The 19,217-nt window shown below is 41.7% G+C and overlaps 3 protein-coding genes and 1 long non-coding RNA gene across 7 annotated transcripts in view; 2 read left to right on the forward strand and 2 right to left on the reverse strand.

Moving 5' to 3' along the window:
- LOC123977225 (ras-related protein Rab-5A) overlaps positions 1-3,325 on the forward strand; it is a 9,980-nt gene extending 6,655 nt beyond the window's left edge. For both annotated transcript variants that reach the window (XM_046059816.1, XM_046059817.1), the window contains exons 5-6: positions 457-550; positions 785-3,325. In XM_046059816.1, coding sequence (XP_045915772.1) covers positions 457-550; positions 785-900 — 210 coding nt within the window. In that variant the 3' untranslated portion in view covers positions 901-3,325. The remainder of the gene's footprint in view (positions 1-456; positions 551-784) is intronic.
- Positions 3,326-3,849: 524 nt separating this feature from the next.
- Positions 3,850-11,879, forward strand: kat2b (K(lysine) acetyltransferase 2B). The gene is made up of 18 exons (XM_046059812.1): positions 3,850-4,158; positions 5,220-5,346; positions 5,519-5,664; positions 5,761-5,847; positions 5,952-6,133; positions 6,221-6,412; positions 6,631-6,734; positions 6,861-6,986; positions 7,513-7,646; positions 7,852-8,060; positions 8,145-8,271; positions 8,354-8,464; positions 8,930-9,073; positions 9,167-9,281; positions 9,424-9,454; positions 9,888-9,951; positions 10,048-10,132; positions 10,341-11,879. The coding sequence occupies exons 1-18, from the start codon at positions 3,958-3,960 to the stop codon at positions 10,526-10,528; spliced, it is 2,373 nt and encodes a 790-aa protein (XP_045915768.1). The 5' UTR covers positions 3,850-3,957; the 3' UTR covers positions 10,529-11,879.
- LOC123977226 lies at positions 5,074-6,390 on the reverse strand. Its single transcript, XR_006826595.1, has 3 exons — positions 5,738-6,390; positions 5,475-5,535; positions 5,074-5,360 (listed from the first exon to the last, which is right to left on the reverse strand). It is a non-coding gene; the product is annotated as an uncharacterized LOC123977226 (long non-coding RNA).
- Positions 11,880-11,982: 103 nt separating the features above from the next.
- On the reverse strand, positions 11,983-17,135 carry sgo1 (shugoshin 1). Of its 3 annotated transcripts, none has more exons than XM_046059814.1 (10): positions 16,974-17,135; positions 16,612-16,766; positions 16,245-16,438; positions 16,067-16,119; positions 15,904-15,965; positions 14,048-14,917; positions 13,784-13,915; positions 12,984-13,154; positions 12,598-12,787; positions 11,983-12,497 (listed from the first exon to the last, which is right to left on the reverse strand). In XM_046059814.1, exons 2-10 carry the CDS (start codon positions 16,754-16,756, stop codon positions 12,338-12,340), a joined length of 1,977 nt encoding a protein of 658 aa, XP_045915770.1. In that variant the 5' UTR covers positions 16,757-16,766; positions 16,974-17,135; the 3' UTR covers positions 11,983-12,337. The 3 variants fall into 3 exon arrangements, with proteins under 3 accessions (XP_045915770.1, XP_045915771.1, XP_045915769.1); XM_046059815.1 differs by having other exon boundaries at positions 12,598-12,718; positions 16,230-16,438; XM_046059813.1 differs by having other exon boundaries at positions 16,230-16,438.
- Positions 17,136-19,217: the final 2,082 nt, after the last annotated feature.

Here is a 19,217-nt window from a genome sequence, read left to right on the forward strand (position 1 = left end):
AGGTCAGAAATATAACAAGGTGAGAGGCCATGAAGAGCTTTAAAAGTGATCAATAGAATTTTAAAGTCAATTCTAAAACATACTGGGAGCCAGTGTAATGAAGCTAAAATAGGAGTAATGTGGTCATATTTCTTTGTTCTGGTTAAAAGCCTGGCAGCTGAGTTCTGGACAGTCTGGAGTCGATCAATAGATTTTTGGGTTAAACAGGTGAAAAGGCTGTTGCAATAATCCAGGCGTGATGAGATGAAGGCGTGTAAAATGGTCTCGGTGTCCTTAAAAGTTAACATAGATCAAATTTTTGCTATATTTCTAAGTTGATAAAAACATGATTGAACAAGCTTTGTGGTGTGCTGCTCGAAATCTAAATGACCACATCTAATTGTCTTTTCTTGTCCCCGAATGCATGCATATGTGAGGACGTATCTGAAAGTCATGGCGTTTATGTTGTTTTGACAGGACGCCCAGTCCTACGCAGATGACAACAGCTTACTTTTCATGGAGACGTCAGCCAAGACATCTATGAATGTGAATGAGATATTTATGGCTATTGGTGGGTAATTCTTGACACATTATTCATAATTTTGCCAGTGCATTTGTTGAGTGGTCATCAGAGCCAAATTGCAAAATCTTACACCCATGTCTGTATAAGTCATTGTAAATATTTTTTCTGATTAACTTCTGGGTTGAGGTTGGGCTATGAAAGTTTATTACATGTGTAACTTGTGCAACGAAAAGCTGCAGTTTATTCTACTGTTGTTTAGTTTGGTTTGTTTTTTCACTTCAGCAAAGAGATTGCCGAAGAGTGAGCCTCAAGCTGCAGGAGCCAGTAGCGGGCGGAACCGGGGAGTGGACCTGACAGAAGCTGCCCAGCCAGCCAAGGCTCCATGCTGCAGTAACTAACGTCAAGAACCCCCCCCCCCGACCAATCAACCTGTATAGCAGTAACTAATGTGGCCGATGCCCCGAATGCCACTACAGTTACTAATGCGATGTGTTGTACTCTTATCTCCAAATCCCTCATTTGCAAAACAACAAATATACCCTGTGCCCCCCCCCCCCCCCCCCCCCCCCCCCCCCCCCCTCTTTCTTTTTGCAGTAACGAAGTCAATGCCATTACACTGATCTCTCCAAATGGCTCTGCCTCTTTTCCTCCATGGTTCTGCTGCTACCTGATTAAGCCTCCTAACCATTCAGTCCTACTTTCTGCCATCCAGCTTGTTACATCTATCAATTATTATTGATAGATTAATGATATTGCAGATATTAGAAACATTAGTGCACACCCTGCCTTCCATCATCTTCCTTCAAATATGTAGATATGTTTCATTTAGAGGAAGTGGTCACTTCCCTTTTCTGGGATAGCTTAAGACGTTACTATTGCATTTGTAATAACAGTTTTCTGTTTCAGTTCTTTTTTTATTTTGATAATTTTGATTATTATTTTTTGCTATTTGTCAAAATTGTGGATGCACACACCTCTATACTTACATGGCCTAAAGTAGAAAAACAAAAAAACTGTGTTTTATCTTTTGTCTGCAGTAGCACAGACAAATCTAAGAATGAGGAAAGGCGGATGGCGGAGAGCAAGAGAGGAACTCTACACATCTCTCTTGTCACTGGGACCCTTTTATCTTAGAGTTTAAAAACACTCATGAACTGTAGTCCTGTTTCCCTCTGCCTGCCCATGTTGTGTCCCCCACTAAACCCAAAGTAGCACTAGTGTACATTCTCTTCTACCACCCCCAAGGCTCCATTCTGGGGCCATGCCTGTTTCTAGCTGTCCCTAGTGGCATTGTGCAATGTTTCACAGTATTTACTCTGTGAGTGTCTGCAAGGACCGATGCAGCACAGCAAACCCTCTGTTCCACCCAACTTTCCCCACAAGAAGGCGCAGGGGTCTCTGAGGTACACGTCAGTGTCACCACCTCCCCATCTCCTGATGCAGTGTCCTTTCATAAATCTTGTGAAGACTATTCCTTTGTTTAGGTCTCTTGGTTTCTGTCTTTGGATGATTAAGCTGATGCCGATGACCTTTTTCATTGTGTTGATGTTGCTGCACCGCTGCTGAGTTTGCTCCTGGTAGAAAGTGAAGGTGATGGTAGTGAGTTGGGAGTGGAAAGATGCAAGGCTGCTTCATAATCACCTTTGAATCATAATTATTTGTCATCTTCTTTTGATTAGGAAGTGCTTTAGACACATTTGTGTGTCAGCATGTACAAACTGAACACACATTTGCACATGAACACACACGACATTGACTTCTTCCTTCCGAACCCTGTCAAACCTAAATATCATTGTACATAAGCGCACACATAGACTGTTACACCCTCACCTATGCACACACACACACACACACACACACACACACACACACACACACACACACACACACACACACACACAGTTACACGCGATGACTACACATTCATATACATACATTACATCTGGTCAATAACTCTTTTTACAGGTCTGTCTTACTCATGCCTTGCACTAATGATGCTCATGAATATATCTTGTCATAATTACAGCCAGTGTGATTTTATATATATATATATATATATATATATATATATATAAAAAATATAAATATATAAATAATATACTGTAAATAGGGTGTTGCAGTGTAGTCTACCTTTTTTTTTTTTTTCTCTCGATTTACCAGTGACAGGACTAATGCTTGCTAGGGAGTTGTCTAGATAATCATAAAAAGAACTGTACAGTTAGTAGAAAAAAACAGCTACAATCTGGGTTTGGAGTTTTGTTGCTGTTCCTTTTTTCCACACAAATGGTTAAATTATAATCAGTGGTGGTCTTTATAAATGTATGTAGTGTTATTAACAAAAAATGAAACTGCCTTTATTTAGTGGTCTGTCTTGTACATTTTTTTCTCAAAAGAAAAAAAAATAATATTCAAAGAGTTTGGTTTTCAATTTTTTAACATTATCACTTTCTTGCACTTCACTTATTCTTTTTTAATGGTATCGGGCTACGAGGCCTTGCGGAGTACTCATCCCTGTAAGTAGACCTGAACTTCCAGAGAGACTAGTTGTAAAAGCTCTGGAGGAGTCAGACCCACTACAAAACAGTTTGATTAACAGTTGGCCCCTCTATAACATCTCAATAACCTTGTGAAGATATCATAGGAACAGTATAACAACTATCAGCTGGCGCGATGGTGATTCGTGAATAAATGAAATAACACAAAATAAGTTGTAAATTGTATGTTTTTTTGCCGTGAACACTTAATTACAGCTGAAAACATTTAAATGCAAGCATTTTACAGTACTGTTATGTAATGACCAAATAAATACTGAAATAAATTTGATCATTTATTTGTGTGTGCCTACGTGCGTGAACGTGTGGAGTTGGTGACCTCCCACAGATAGTGATAGTTTTGGTTTTGTAGGTTGTTACAGTTTGATGCTCCTCCACCTCCAACTTGACATTGAATTGATAAACTTTGTTTTTCTCCTTTGTTTATCTCTGACCTTTAACCTTAAGGAAACTGTTTTTAATTGGATGCCATGTTCTTTTCCATCATGAGTTTTAACAAATTGTAGTATGAACCAAAATGTATTTATATGTTTAATGTTATAATATGACGTTCATTTTAATATAGTCTATACAATAATGTTTATTGGTATTAATTCCCCTTAATCTTGCATGAAATGACCATGGTTGACCGGTCACTGTGAGCTCAGACATGGCTCCGCATAGTAAGCCACTTTTTGACCTTGAAATTTTGCTACAAATGGTTGCATTTTGTGACCTCTCCTCTCTGAATTGTAGTGGAATTGGCCTATCCCATCTGAGTCCCCTAGCGGATGAAAATGGGCCTACAGCGAGAAATTGAAAATAAGGATGAGCGCCATGTCTGATCCTCCGCTTGTGAAATAGAGCGGACCGCGGAGCGAATATTTCCCGGGCCGGGGGTCCCGTCGGGGTTCGGTGTGAATCATGGCCGACAGCGCTGGGATCCAGCAAGGTTCGCCGGCCATCGGGGCCGCGGGCTTGGTTCCGGCCGCTCCTGGAGCCGGGGGGACGGAGGGCTCTGGCGCCGCTGGAGGATCCGCACGTATCGCCGTAAAGAAGGCGCAACTCCGCTCCTCACCTCGGCCAAAGAAACTGGAAAAACTCGGAGTGTATTCATCCTGCAAAGTATGCTATATTTGCAGATAGCTGACTTTTCAAACACAGCTGTTTTTGATGGCTTATTCTTTATAAATGGTATTTCCTGGGCTTGGTTGCAATAGTTTACAAAATGCAAGCGCAGCAAAGGAAGCCATTGCCGCACTTCATTTTTTTTTCATTTTGCATGCACGAACCAAATATTGAAAAAGCGAAATCAATAATCTAGTTGATTCAAGCGTTATTATTACTGCAGGACTCTTAAGCAGAGGCCTTCCAGCTGCAAGCTGTACGCTGTTTAACGTTACTGTCTGTCTAGGTGGGGGGTTGGTGAACGTAAACATTGGCTTGGCGCTGGGACTTGGGAGTAGCAGGGCTGTGGGCTGCATCCAGTGTGTGTGTGTGTGTTCGTGCGCGATCTGACGCTTTCCGCGGGAAATGGTACAGTGTCCCCGTGCATTCTGTCAACGCACGGTATTACATAGAGAGGATTTAATTGGGTTTATGCAGTGTATCATCCGCAGAGAGGGACGGGGTCTTTGTTTTGACAGGGTGACAGCTGCTTGGGGGGGCGGAGTTTGTTGTTGTTTCAGTGCGCATGCTCAGTGTGGCGGCTCCAGCTGACGGTGACAGGCCTTCTCACCCCACCCCCTGATACTGTACAAAGTCATAATAAATCTCCATTAACCTGGGCGGCAGGTCGAGTTTTAAATTTTACATCCTGCCATGGCGCATTTACTGTTTACCTAAATAAAACATTACCAGTAAAAAGTTTAGTGCCTGAAGTGTAGCCTGCTGTTTACCTTTTAGGCACTGATGTGATAGATCAAAACCAGAAATGCAAGTGACTAGCTATTAACAGTAAGATCACCTGTCAATCATTAAGCATCATAACCAACTTTACAGACAACAAATTATTTTGTTTTCAGAAAACAATTCAATCAATAAAACCTGCATCAGTTTATTGCTAATCATTGTGACAGTTGAGTATGAATCTATGTTGCACAGGTTAAAAACTTTGATGCAAAGTGGATTTACCACCCTCTCGTCTTTATTCCTGCTTGTACTCAGTGAAACTGTGTTTTTCCTAGGCGGAGGGAGCCTGTAAGTGTAATGGCTGGAAAAGTCAGAACCCCCCTCCTACACCCCCACGAACTGACCAGCAGTCCAGTACAGTCAACCTGCAGGAGCCCTGCCGGAGCTGCTCTCATACCTTGGGTATGTCAGCAAGTCTAGAAAAGAAGCTACAGTCAGTAATAATACTAAACGGCACAGAGAACAGGCTAAATGTGATGCCACTGATGAATGAACAACTTTTACTTTTATAATAATGTCAGGACACTTACCTTCTGGGTTACAACCATTTTAAGGGTTATTCTTCTCTTCCTAGGTGATCATGTGACCCATCTAGAAAATGTTTCAGAGGAGGAAATGAACAGGCTTCTAGGTATTGTCCTGGATGTGGAGTATCTCTACACGTGTGTTCACAAAGAGGAGGATGCTGATACAAAGCAGGTGTACTTTTCCCTCTTCAAAGTAAGCCTCTGCTTTTACAATCAAAATATACAAACAGGATTTTACAACCCATGTTATGTACGAGTGAACATACCCCTTTTCTGCTTCTTTTTTCAGCTGTTGAGGAAATCCATCCTACAGATGGGTAAACCGATGTTAGAAGCACAGGAGAGTCCTCCATTTGAAAAACCCAGCATCGAGCAGGTAGTCCCATTTCTACATGTGTATCAAAGGCAACACTGTTCAACACAAACTAGTGTTTTAGTGTGTCCACATTCCCATTTGTTTATTTTCTCTTTCCCAAACAGGGCGTAAACAATTTTGTCCAGTACAAATTCAGCCACCTACCATCTAAGGAACGTCAAACCATTATAGAGCTGGCCAAGATGTTTCTCAACCAGATCAACTACTGGCAGCTGGAGACACCCTCCCAGAGACGCCAGAGGGTTCCAAATGATGATGCAGCTGGATACAAAGCCAACTACACGAGGTAGCAGCACTGCCAGATGCCCTGTTAACATGCATCGCACCTGTTTTGCAGGCATAGTGTTAAAACTAAGTCATTTCTGCACCACAGATGGCTCTGCTACTGCAACGTGCCTCAGTCCTGTGACAGCCTACCCCGCTACGAGACCACGCAGATCTTCGGCCGGACACTGCTGCGTTCGGTGTTCACTGTGATGAGGAAACAGCTGCTGGAGCAGGCCAGACAGGAGAAGGACAAGCTGCCACCTGAGAAACGCACACTTATCCTCACTCACTTTCCCAAGTGAGAAAAACAAACACACAGAAACTCCCACAGAACTGTACCACAAACTTAAGTAAACATTCAGACTAACAAATAATAAGATACACAGTAGAGGTACTCCCTCATTCACTACAACATGCATGCACATAGTATCAAACCACAGAAGCCACATGTGAGAGCTTGACAAGCTTTTTTCTTAATATAGCAATGTTGTGATTGTTTTGTTTTTTTTGGCTTAGGTTCCTGTCTATGCTGGAAGAGGAGGTGTACAGCCATAGTTCTCCGATCTGGAGCCAAGACTTCTTGGTAGGAGCGTCGGGAGGGCAGATTCCTATCCACACAGGTAACACACACCCTCACAGGCTTAACAGAAACACACCTCTACAGACAAACCCTTCAAGTGTCTTAAGAATATAATAAAATTAAAACATGTTCTTTTAGTATTAACGTCCTCTCTGTTGTTCTGTAGTTATCAGTGCGCCCCCTGTGGCCAGGCCATTGTACTACAGCACCAGTCCCCTATCAGTGGACCCATCCACCTGTGGCAGTGTCAGTCCTGCCAGGAAAACAGCTTCTGTGCTGGAGCCAAACCCAGGTATTACAGTGAAACCTGTAATTACTCGTAGAGCTACAGAAATTCCATGTTATTACACAACATCTCACATCTGACAGGAAACGGACCGCACCAGGGTAAACCCAGTTGTTCATTTAAAAGAACATTTATGTGTTATTGTGGGATTTGCACGTGACCCTCAGTAGCTGACATAGATTCATCTTCTTCATTTAAGTCTGTCCAGTGCCTCAAAGAAGTCTTGTTTTGAAATGAAACGTCCAAAAAGTGTATCTAACCCGTTTCCTCAAATACTCATTTCGATTTTGGCCTTAAAGCTGTATCAAGAAACAGAAGTGAAATACACCTCAGAACTGCTCCTAATGTACTCAAAGTAAGTCAGTTTTGCCATAATGCATAGGCAGCAATTGAAGATGAACCCCATGGTAAGATGACCTTAAACGCTGGGTAACTTCTTGTTTGGATTTAGATACTTTGCTCAACTGGTGAGAAGGTGTACAAGAGACATGTAATAAGGATGAGTGCCTTCCTCTGTGTCTGTGCATCATAGTTGGAGAAAAGCGTAAACCCTCGGAGCCGCTCCCCTATGAGGAAAACAAGAGACCCAGGGTGGTGGGCGACATCCCCATGGACCTCATCAATGAAGTCATGGCAACCATCACCGACCCCGCCGCCATTCCAGAGGTAACCAGTTATTCCTTATCCGTGGTTTGGATTAGGGTCAAATTAATGCAATAACTCTACAAAGGAAAAGGTGGACAGGGTAGAAAGTACATAAACGTATAGTTAGAGGTGGGTGCTGATCTCTGTAAAGCAATTTTTCTGATAGGTACAGTGATGATAGGATCAAAGGTCAACATCATTATTGTATAATTTCCTTCCTGTGCAGACGAGTCTGCTGTCAGCTCACTCTGCGCGCGACGAAGCTGCCCGTCTAGAGGAGCGTAGAGGGGTGATTGAATTCCACGTTATCGGTAACTCCCTCAACCAGAAGCCCAATAAGAGGATCTTGATGTGGCTGGTCGGCCTCCAGAACGTGTTCTCTCACCAGCTGCCCCGCATGCCAAAGGAGTACATCACACGGCTGGTCTTTGATCCGTGAGTGTAACTGCGCTTTATCGTCACATTCAGAAATGAAGTGGAGGTACATTCTGACTACAATTTTATTTATTTTTTTGACAGGAAGCACAAGACGCTGTCACTGATTAAGGATGGCCGTGTGATCGGGGGGATCTGCTTTCGGATGTTTCCATCGCAGGGATTTACAGAGATTGTCTTCTGTGCTGTCACCTCCAACGAGCAGGTCAAGGTGAGAGCAGTCTCTGTTTCTCTGCATGGTGTGGATTTCATGCTACCCGATTGGTCAGTTTTGACTTTTTTTTTTCTTGTAGGGTTATGGGACCCATTTGATGAACCACCTGAAGGAATATCACATAAAGCATGAAATCCTCAACTTCCTCACTTATGCTGATGAGTACGCCATTGGCTACTTCAAGAAACAGGTAACGCGTTATGTCCATTAAAGTGCATGTTACGTGCCATTAACATTATGACGCAATATTCAATCTCCCCTTTCTTTCCTGAACCTCTCCACTGTGTTTGCATTAAAACCTTTACATGACTAGCAACAAATTAAATTAAGAATGGTTTCCTTTGTTTCTAGTGTAAGTACAATTATTTCAAGAATTGTACTGAATCTGTCATGTTTTAAGATACTGACTCGACACATTTCTTCACAACAATAAAACTATTGCCACTTGGCAATATTTGTACTTTACTTACTTTTCATTTTTACATGGTCTTGAAAGTCTCATAGTTAAAATGAATAAAAACATGAGATTGTGTGTTTTTTTTAAGTGGGCTTATTGTTGTATTGGGTGCATGGCCCTGCATATTCCTATTCCTATGGTCTAAATGTAATATATAGATATACAGGTACAAGAAAACAGAAACCTCCTCTCTCGCAGGGTTTCTCAAAGGACATCAAGGTTCCCAAGGCCAAATATGTGGGCTACATCAAGGACTACGAGGGAGCCACACTCATGGGCTGTGAGCTCAACCCCAGCATTCCCTACACAGAGTTTTCTGTTATTATCAAGAAGCAGAAGGAGGTGAGCGCCTTTGCATCTAAATCACATATTTAAAGTTTGAATGCTTCCTTTTCTGTTTATGTCCTCACTTACCTTTTAACCTATTTGTCTCAGATCATCAAGAAGCTGATAGAGAGGAAGCAGGCTCAGATCCGAAAAGTCTATCCAGGGCTTTCCTGTTTTAAGGAAGGAGTTCGGCAGATTCCTATTGAGAGCATTCCTGGCATACGTATGTTACTTACACTGTTGACTTTACTGTATGCAGTCTGTTTTTGTCTTACATTATCTCACTTTCATATTTAACATTTATGGATATCTTTATGCTCATATGTATGATATGTGAGATTCATTTAGTTTCTGTATACCAACAGGTGAAACTGGCTGGAAGCCTGTGGGCAAAGGGTAAGGGTGACTTCACTGTACAAGATTTGAACTCAGCACAGTGCCTTTCCATTGATTCACCCAATGACTTGGCTCAACCCAACCAGTCGAGGCAGGTGGCTGCCCACCCTGAGTCTAGGTTTCTGCTCATGGTGGGAATTGTTGGGTCTCTGTAAATAATGAATTGGATTCCCATAATGGCAAGAGGTGGGATTTCTAACTTGAGGACACAAGTTAGAGTCAGCAACAATAAAACTTGCTAAACTTACATTAACTGGAAATCACTCATATTTATGTCTTGATATAACATCTTGACATATCAAACTAGTTAACAGCATCACAAACACTTTTGGTACTACCATTTTAACTGTAATACATTTGTTTGCCACCCCCACTGTCATCACCGTCTACTTCACAAACTTGATGCTGTTTTTTGTTCCTTATGGTACTTTAGGAAGGAACTGAAGGACCCAGATCAACTGTACAGCACTCTGAAGACCATCCTCCAACATGTGAAGGTGAGGGACAGACACATACGTATACATGCACAGTACCTTTTACACACACACACACATACACAAGTTATTCTTATCAAACTGGTCTTCCTGTCTTAGAGTCACCAGAACGCCTGGCCTTTCATGGAGCCGGTGAAGAAAACAGAGGCACCTGGGTACTACCAAGTCATCCGCTTCCCCATGGGTATGTATACATTATACCGGTTACTGTCATCTGACAAGGGAGCAGAGGATTGAAAGTGGAACACACTTGCCTATAAGCAGATCTAATTATTTATGAAATTATTTATGAAATGTGTCCTCTGTGCCTAAAGAGGAGAGCTCTGTGTTTGGTAGCTTACATATTCAACCTTTGACATGTCAAAGATCTCACTTCTTTTTCACCCTCACAGACCTTAAGACAATGAGTGAGCGTCTGAAGAGCAGGTACTACACGACACGCAAGTTGTTCAAGGCGGACATGCAGCGCATCTTCACCAACTGTCGCGAATACAACCCTCCTGAGAGCGAGTACTACAAGTGTGCCAACTTACTGGAGAAATTCTTCTACACCAAGATCAAAGAAGCAGGCCTCATATAGAAGTAGAGATGAGAAGAGGAGGAAGAAGAATTTTTCTCCTCACCTTAACAAAGGATGACTCAGTCCTCAGACTATAAATGGTTAAGGTTAGGTTATGGGAAATGCAAAAGACAGCTATGTGCACAGAGGAGATAAGAATAGGACTACTGATTCTGGAACAGTTAGGTTTCAGACACACATATCTTAATGTAAAGGTGCGAACGGGTCTCAGATCAGCATTCCTTTAATGTTTGATGCAAGCCGGCCCAGATCCTGAATCAGTAGCTTAGACTGATATTTACACTGAATGATAGGCCACAAGGGAAGGCATCATTGAAAGGCCTGCCAGATTGTTGCTGACATTAAGCAACAGAAGCATTGTCTTCATATTTCATCACGTGTCCCAGAGTCCCATGGCAAAACAGGACAGTGGAAGGTGTCAGAGTAATACATGGGCAGAAAGCTTGTTATGTTTGTGTTAAACGTTGAAAGGCAACTCAGAATGACAGCTGATTGGAGATTCACCATACACCTTACTTTGGATCTCTCCGTCTCTCCTCTACTTTATTTCCACACTTTCATCCCCTGCCTTTTTTTGAGCGCCAGCCTCATCTTCTCAGTTGACTCAGGTTGAGTTGTCATGAGCAGTAATCACATTTTACAGTGTATTAATTCATTACACAAGTGTTACCTGTGAGTTTAGTGGCTTTTTGGTCAATTCAACTGTGTTGCTGTGAGCGCGCGCAGCGTTAATGAGGTCAAAGTTTGTCTGTGATGAGTTCATCCTGCCAAAAGAGGAATACGTACTTTAAATTTGTACAGATTTTAATTATTTTAAAGCACTTATACCCATTGTATATTTTAAATGTGTATATAACATATATTTTCTGTTTCAGAACTAAAAAAAAAACCAATTGTCTTTTCCCCCAATAAGCCGCATAGGGCTATATTGACTATCGAAATGCACTTTTATTTTTCCAAGTATTAGTTAACATAAATATTAAAGATTCTTATGTTTTCCATATAAATTACCACTGTTGACTAAGGACTAATCCAATTACCTAGAGTTTATTCTTATTTATGTGCTGTAATTTAAACAAATTATGCTAAAGACAAGGTCTTAATTTATTCTTATTTTTGTCCTGCAGATGGAGATTGATAACTTTATACTTTGGAGATACATGAAAAGATTGTGCAATACTGTGTAGTTTTGCTGTTTTGTAAAAAGGTGTTTGTACTTTTCAAACTTTAGGGAAAAAAAATACATTTTGTAATATGTCTGGAAAAAGTATTTCATGCTCTTTGTACAATTGGTTTTAATGACATAGGATTAGCCTATTTTATAGACTGAATAAAACAGAAGTGAGGCTAATTTAGTATCTGAAGTTTTTCAACTTAAGGACATCAAAAGTTTTTCTAGTCTTGTCATTCTACCACAGCCATTAATATTAATGGAAAAAATGTTTGTCACATCACACAGGAGGAGATTTATTTTTATTAGATGACAATAATATATACACACTCATATTCAGGTTCTCATAATAAAAAACATACAGACTTCAAGGTGGTGACATAGAATTGGAAAATCTGGCCATCTTCGCAAAATAGCCATAGACAACAAAGAGAAATAGGTGAGAAGAAAGACTATAGCTTTGCAAAATAAGCAACAAACAAAGTCAAAAATAATATCTAAAACTGACAGTTCTTCACCACAAAGAAATAAAACCTTGAGTGAAAAACAAAATGATCAATTGTCACAAAAAAGAAATCACATTAAAACTGACCATGCCAGCAAACAGAGTTCAGAGGGGACAAACAAGGTAGCTGCTTTCAGCGACATCCAACAAATGACTCATTGTACTTATCAAATGGCGGCTGGCTGCTCGTGGAATTCCTTGATTTCTGCACAGATCTCCTGCCAGACTTCTGCTTGAAAATAGGAGAGCAGAGGAACTGCAAGTCTGTGAACTTGTCTCCACGCCGAAGTTTCCTGTCGAGATGGGAATGTGTTGCTGAGCATTCATACAGTAAAAAAACTAAATACATCTTCAATCACTTACATTAAGAGCAGCATCAATGTGTGAACTTACGCATTTAGCGTGGGTTCCTTATAGTCCACCACCATGGTGCAACGCCGCTTGCGAGCAGGAACAGGGGTGGCGCATCGGGCATCAGAGGGACGTGGGCCACCACGGGAGAACTTGCGCTGGGCTGCAGGGGACAGATTGGTCACATCACACAGACTCAAGCCCCGCCCCGCTGTCCTTACACCAAGCCCACCTGTAGGAACGTGAATGAAGATGTGATCCAAAAGCAAGAAAACAGGAATTGTGTGTATTGAAGTGACAATACAGTGAAAATGTGCTCTGGCCTCCCAAGTGCGCCCTGACGTTGTGACGAAGCTCTTGTCTTTTAGGTGTCAAACAGCGAGATTTTATTTTGTCAAGCAGGTTTGGAGTGTGACAAATACACGTACGTTTCTTGCATGTCCTGGCCATCTGGGGCGTTTGGTGGTGTAAAAGAGGTGGCGCTTCACAGGCGTAATCTCCAAAATTGGACAGGACGTTGTCTATTCTCATCATCTCAGCTTCAACCAGGGGGCTGACAGGGAGCAAGCAATCCTTCTCAATAACCCCTCTGTGAGGCTCTGAAAAACCAGGACAAGCAAACACATGTAGCCTTCTTTAATTCACAAAATACCTTCAACAAAAACAGACACTCGAGCCCCAAAAAACAAGCCATTTAACATTTTTTTCACAATTAATCCCAATGTCTTTGGTATAGACAATATCACCGGTCCAGTGTTTCTCATTATTTAGAGTAAGCATCCATTCAACAGGAATATGACAAACCTCCTTGTCAGAGGTGTCTGGCTAACAGATGGATGTCTATAATGCATCTGTTGACATCACACTGCCTGAAGGCAAGCACCTAATTTTATCACCTTTTTTATATCATATAATTTTTAGAGCTATAGTTAGTCATTTTATGATGGAGCTTAGAGAAACCCAGCGAATACTCAGCTTGATAAAAATAAACATCCTATCAAAACAAGTGCATCCACACTGCATGATGGACAATGGTATATAAAAAGCAATGGACCAAGTTGTGAATAAGTGTTGCCTGCTTATTATTACTGCCTAAAGACTTATCAAGAATGATGCAAACAAACTATGAATAAATATCAGCACCATGTTTTCCTCAGTGACATTAGAACCTGAGCACTATAAATGAACACTGCACACACAGTCGGCATGTTCTTGAACATTTGCTCACCTTGGTGATTTTCTTGTCCTGAGCTCGCAGGGTCAGGGCTATTAGAGAAGCTAGAGTCAGGGGGGTGATGGAGAGGAGCTCTTTCCATTTCAGGTTTTACAGCCTTAGGACTGGCCTCGTCATCTATAAAGACTACAAAACACGAAACAATTAAATCAATTGTTTAATTATATTCATTTAAACTCAACAAAGAGAATAACTACAAATTAAACATGAAGTTGAGATTAAGTTCACCATCTTAACCACCACCACCTAAAAGCTCACCAGAGACCTCCTGTTTTGGAGGGATGTTTTCTTTCTTTCTGACGACTTTAGAGGGCCGGCCTCTACGAGTGGCGATCACTTTAGTCGTGTCAGTGGACGTTCGTCTCTGTCTGGTCTTCTGAGGGACATAAAGGCTGTCCTCTGATTCAGAAGATGGTGATGATGAGCTGGACTCATCCTGTTTGGAAACTGCAGGTGAAGCTTCCGTTTGGGCTTGTTCTCTTGGTTGAATGTCTTTGCTGATGGGCGTGGCCGGCGGATGGTCCTCTGCTTTGGCCCTGAACGGTGCGACATGAACTGTCTCTTCACAGTCAAAGTCAAACGTGTCATTAAATCCCAGAGAGGTGTTGAGTTTATTCCCCTGCGAGAGAGGTGCTGTTTTGGCCCGTGTGGCTGACCGGTCCCGACTCTTGGAGCGGGCTCTGGGTTTGGGATTCTCCCAAGGTTTCTTTAACGGGGCACGCTCTGGTTTGCGACCTCTCTCTGGTTTCCGTGCAGCCGCCTCTGGTTTGGTGCGGCGCTGCTGCTGGGCTTGCTTCCTGCTGGGCAGCTGCTGGTTGGTTTTTTTGGGTGGGGCAGGTCCAGGAGTAGAATGCTGAAACTCCTCAGTGTCAGTGGGGTCTGCTAATTCTGGTTCTGCTCCTTCCTGTGGCTGATACGGATTTCTATCATCACTGTGAATAGGACTTGCCATTAAAGCACCCAAACTTGCGATGGGGTCCCCCTCATTCATTGACCCCTTTTCTCGCACACGTTCAGACATCCTCCTGCTTCTTCTATCTGCATGACGACGCCTCACACTCACTGTAGATGGCAAGGTAACCTGCTTGTCACATTCAGATTGTGCATTCTTTTCAGTGGGCTGAATGTCTATGAAGATGACACAAAAATCAACATTAGAATGGGACCAGCACACAACAGTTTCCATATTATAGTTCAAATTTTTCAACTCGAGCGAGAAATTCACATGACACTATGTTGCGAAAGCCTATGAGTGGTGAGATTGTCCGGACATCACCGACGGTTTCAGAGCATTGTTTGGAGAGGACCAGGAAGAGCGGGGGAGTAAAATGCCGTGGCCGACAGACAGCTGCTGCTAAACTACGGGAAAGTTGAGAAGAAAGAGCCGGAAGCAGCGCTGCAGCTTTTGGACAAATAAACACCCGCAGTCGGTCTGAATTCTGCTCTGACAACTACACCGTTTACCTGCAAGAGGAGCTCAGAGTTAACTGCTTTCAATAAATTAACTTTTTATTTTAGTTTTTGGGATTACAACGTTGATTTATCTTCACTTGTGCTTCTCATGCAGGAAGCTTCAGTGTATTTCCGGTTCCGGTGGTTGTTGTTAGCGTTGGTTGGCACCCAGAGCTCTGTTGGACTACTACTTCATATTTATATATATTTTTTTTAAAAAAATTTTTTAAATCAGACAAAACTGGACATTGCTTGGAGAAAGGAAAGTGATTAAGTTGAACTACCTGGACTACTTTAACCATCAGTTACTTTATTCCAGCTATCGTTGTACTTTACTGTAAACAAGTTAGCATAGCATAGCCCTGATCGATCCAAGCTCCATTCCGAAAACAAACATTTAAAAAATTGTTGTCCTGCTGTCTTGCTGACAGACCTGACAAAGCAAGAATTCATGTTTAACAAATCAGCATCATATTGTAGTTATTTCGGCATCAGTTTGATCCGTTTATTGGAATTATATCACAGCAAAATGTTTAGGGTTCATACAGCTGTAGTTTATTCGCGTTATCGCGTTGTATGTGAACACATGAGTGAGTGAGTGAGTGAGTGAGTGAGTGAGTGAGTGAGTGAGTGTGTGTGTGTGTGTGTGTGTGTGTGTGTACCTGCACAAACTATTGAGGCTTTGCATACAATGGGCTCATCAGGGTTCTGGCTGGTCCGCTTCCTGTAAATTAAGAGGTAAAACATCCTGATAAGTTATAAAACTCAGGATAAGGGATGGCATAAAAACTTTATGCGATTTGTTTTTTTATTTTAAAACATTACCTTGCAAAATCCACATTGTGTTGGGGTTCCACAAGGATGTTTGGGGGTTTAGTCTGAATCAACAAACAAAGAAATAAAATATTTATTTTACAATGGTACGCTGTAGTTTACAATCATTTACAAGTACCAAACAAAGGACACGCCGCAGGTCTTCTTGGCGTACCTCTGGAGCACTCACTGCCAGAGCTTCCTGCTCTTTGAGTTTCTTCTTGAGCAGAAGCAGGTGAAGGAACAAGGCCTGTTGCTCCCTTTTCAGCTGCAGGATCACTGCATTGGCCTGCCTCACTTTTTCCTTTTCAGCTTGCAAACCTAAGGCCAGTGCCTTGTTGTTCTCCTGGACACCCTTCAGGATGGTGTGGGTCGAGTTAGTCCCTGGGAGAAATTATGGTTAGGATGTTATTTGCTGGTTAAAGGCACATCTTCATGTCAACATCTTCTGCATATCTGCATCTGTCCATGCCACAGTTTGGCATTTACAAGAGCATAATTTAAGTCTACATAATTTGATTTCAGCAACGATAATTGTGGTTAATGCATTTCCTTACCACTGCATTTGTTTAGCATTCTGGACCGTCCTCTGCTGGGAGCTGAGGCACTAGCCAGCCGTTTGTTCCTCTTCTCCTTCATCCTGTCCTTGATGTCCTCCAGGCTCTCCTGGAAGGACTTCTTCTGGGCTCGTTCTCTCGCCATGGTTCTGGATCTATTAGGTCAAAGTTGTTTTTACGGTATACAAGTTATAAATAGCGTAGCATAAAGATAACCATTGGAAAAACAAATGATTAAGCTAACGTGCTAAATTGGCTAGCACGCTCTTTAACGTTAACTTAAGTCAATCCAACAAGCTATCCTCAGTAACGTTAGTTGCAGTATGGCGTCATATTTGGAAACAACGTAAAATTAAACTTACCACCATGTGTACATCACCAAGCTATTTCGCATGTAAATTATCAGTTCAGCAAAACGCTTTAGGCAGTAAAGTTAGGTAGCAAAACAATCCATTTTTCACAGCTCATCCGCGTTTCTCTTCGTGTTGATGTTCGAATATTGAGCTGCGACTGTAATTGGTAGGAATTTGACACGACGTCACTTCCTTCAAGTGAAGTGACCGCTCGCTAGATGGCGCTAATGCATAGCAGAAAATACAGTACATTTCCTTGCAGAGCAGAGGAAATGAAACTGATTTGATATTCATTATTCGTCTGCAAATTTTGATCCTCTGAGACTAAACAGTAGACTACCACGCAGCACACCAACTATCTAATTATAATTGTTGGCGTTTCAATCAGCCCCCTTTCACCTTTTCTGTTTGTCTCCCAGACTGTAGGAGACAAACAAAGCAAAGTGCACCACTGGGAAATGAAGGTATAGTAAATGTCTTTAAAAATGGAAATTAGATTAATACTCATCAAGAGGCTCATTCAGCCCCTCCAAAATGACTAATTGAGTATTTATAATTGACTGCTGAAGATAAGAGCTTGAGCAGTGCTCTGAAGTGCTCTGCTGCATGTGGATAGAGCTGATAATTGTGTTAATTAATCTAAAAGCCCACTGACAGGCAATGTTTGAGTCATATTCCTTGAGGTTTTCTTTTAAACTCCTTCTTAGCATATGCAAACTTAGATTACACAGTAGCTCAGAAAGAAAGTCAATTATTAGATGAATGCAAATATTAATTTGGGCTAGTACGTCTTGTGACACGATGCTCCAGTGTCCAGTCTCCTATCTTATTTTTCTTTCTTTCTTTTTTTTTACATAGGGCCTACATACCTGCTTCCATGCCATAAGTACCCATACCCACCCTTCTAAGGGTTTGCTCCATAAATGTTCTGTAAATATTGGATTACACTGAATACCTAGTCATGATCTCATTTACTTTCCCAACTCAGTCAAACAGGCATGTCTTACTTGGCAGTGTGCATGGGAGAAACTTGCACGTTTCCTGTATGGCACTGCAGCTAATGTAACATCCATTTGGGCCTTCTGTCAGTGAATAGCCAATAAAGTGTCCATGACAGCCAACTGAATGGCATATTGAGGCTAGCGAAGTGGATTTGGTAAAACTTGGGTGTTGTGAGTGTCACCCACTGAAAACAAATGACTTTAGCGCGGCACCTCAGCAGTGAAACAGGTCTGTCCTTTCGGGTGAGACCCATGACAAAAGCACACTGACAAGTGTTGATTTAGCTGGCTTTTCCTCACAAATATCTGGCACTTTGCATGTTCTCACTGGGATTATTTCCATATTACATATGCATGGTATGTAGCATTTCAGCTTTATTACAAACAAAATGAAGAATATTTTATTACAGTTGAAAATCCCATCTAAACTGCAGCTAACATCATACGTTTTCATACATGCGTGTACTTTAAGACCCCATGTTAGGAGCTGTTGTAAGTGTTGCAAATATGAGTGCTCTGTCACTAAGTGAGCCATACAGAGCTGTAATGACTCACTGTTTTAATAATAAGATCACTTGTGTTTATCTAAAAGGTGTATTATTCTTTCTAAAAGCTACTAAATGTTACAGCTGTTGCCTCACAGTGGGGAAAAAGTGAGTGGGGCATTTGTGTATGAAAGTGTTGTGTTTGTTTTTTTTAGTCTGTCTGTATTAAACAAAAACGAGAGATAGAGAAGGAGGGAGAAAAGACGATAGACAACCAGAGGGACTCCACAGGTTTTAGATCAGCTTGCTTTAATGGACAAAACCATTACACAGTCATTTCATGCCACCCCTGACTGTACACGTGTCAGATGCCTAGAGAGGAACTTATTATCACAGGTACATAAAAAAGGACAGAATAAGAGAGACTGATTAAAATAAAAATGGATTGAGCATTGTGGCAGCCAGATAAATTAGGGCACATGTAGATACAAAAATCAGATGACTACGAACATCAACACATTGCCTTTTTTAGTACAAATCTATTTAGCTGCTGATGTTATGCATTGATCTCATTATTAAGAGATCACAAACTCATCTCTGTCCAGTCAGATCTCTAGCTCACCCATCACTGTCCAGACAGTCTGACTGGCCAATGAAAAGATCATCTTGCTTTTTTAACCAGATGAAAAGTATTAGCTCTAATCTGTGCACTCGCCTCAGCTGGGGCCAAGAAAACACAGGCCGACTTTTTAATATGGAAAATGTGC

Source organism: Micropterus dolomieu, linkage group LG09 (genome assembly GCF_021292245.1).
Source record: "Micropterus dolomieu isolate WLL.071019.BEF.003 ecotype Adirondacks linkage group LG09, ASM2129224v1, whole genome shotgun sequence".
NCBI lineage: Eukaryota > Metazoa > Chordata > Actinopteri > Centrarchiformes > Centrarchidae > Micropterus > Micropterus dolomieu.

Coding starts and splice junctions, on each gene's coding strand:
- kat2b (XM_046059812.1), top strand. CDS start 3,958: ATGGCCGACAGCGCTGGGATCCAGCAAGGTTCGCCGGCCATCGGGGCC. Junction 5,665..5,760: donor TGTACTTTTCCCTCTTCAAA/GTAAGCCTCTGC, acceptor TTCTTTTTTCAG/CTGTTGAGGAAATCCATCCT. Junction 5,848..5,951: donor AAAAACCCAGCATCGAGCAG/GTAGTCCCATTT, acceptor TTTCCCAAACAG/GGCGTAAACAATTTTGTCCA.
- sgo1 (XM_046059813.1), bottom strand. CDS start 16,756: ATGGCGAGAGAACGAGCCCAGAAGAAGTCCTTCCAGGAGAGCCTGGAG. Junction 13,155..13,783: donor AGGACAAGAAAATCACCAAG/GTGAGCAAATGT, acceptor CTGGTTTTTCAG/AGCCTCACAGAGGGGTTATT. Junction 12,788..12,983: donor GGCCAGGACATGCAAGAAAC/GTACGTGTATTT, acceptor ACGTTCCTACAG/GTGGGCTTGGTGTAAGGACA.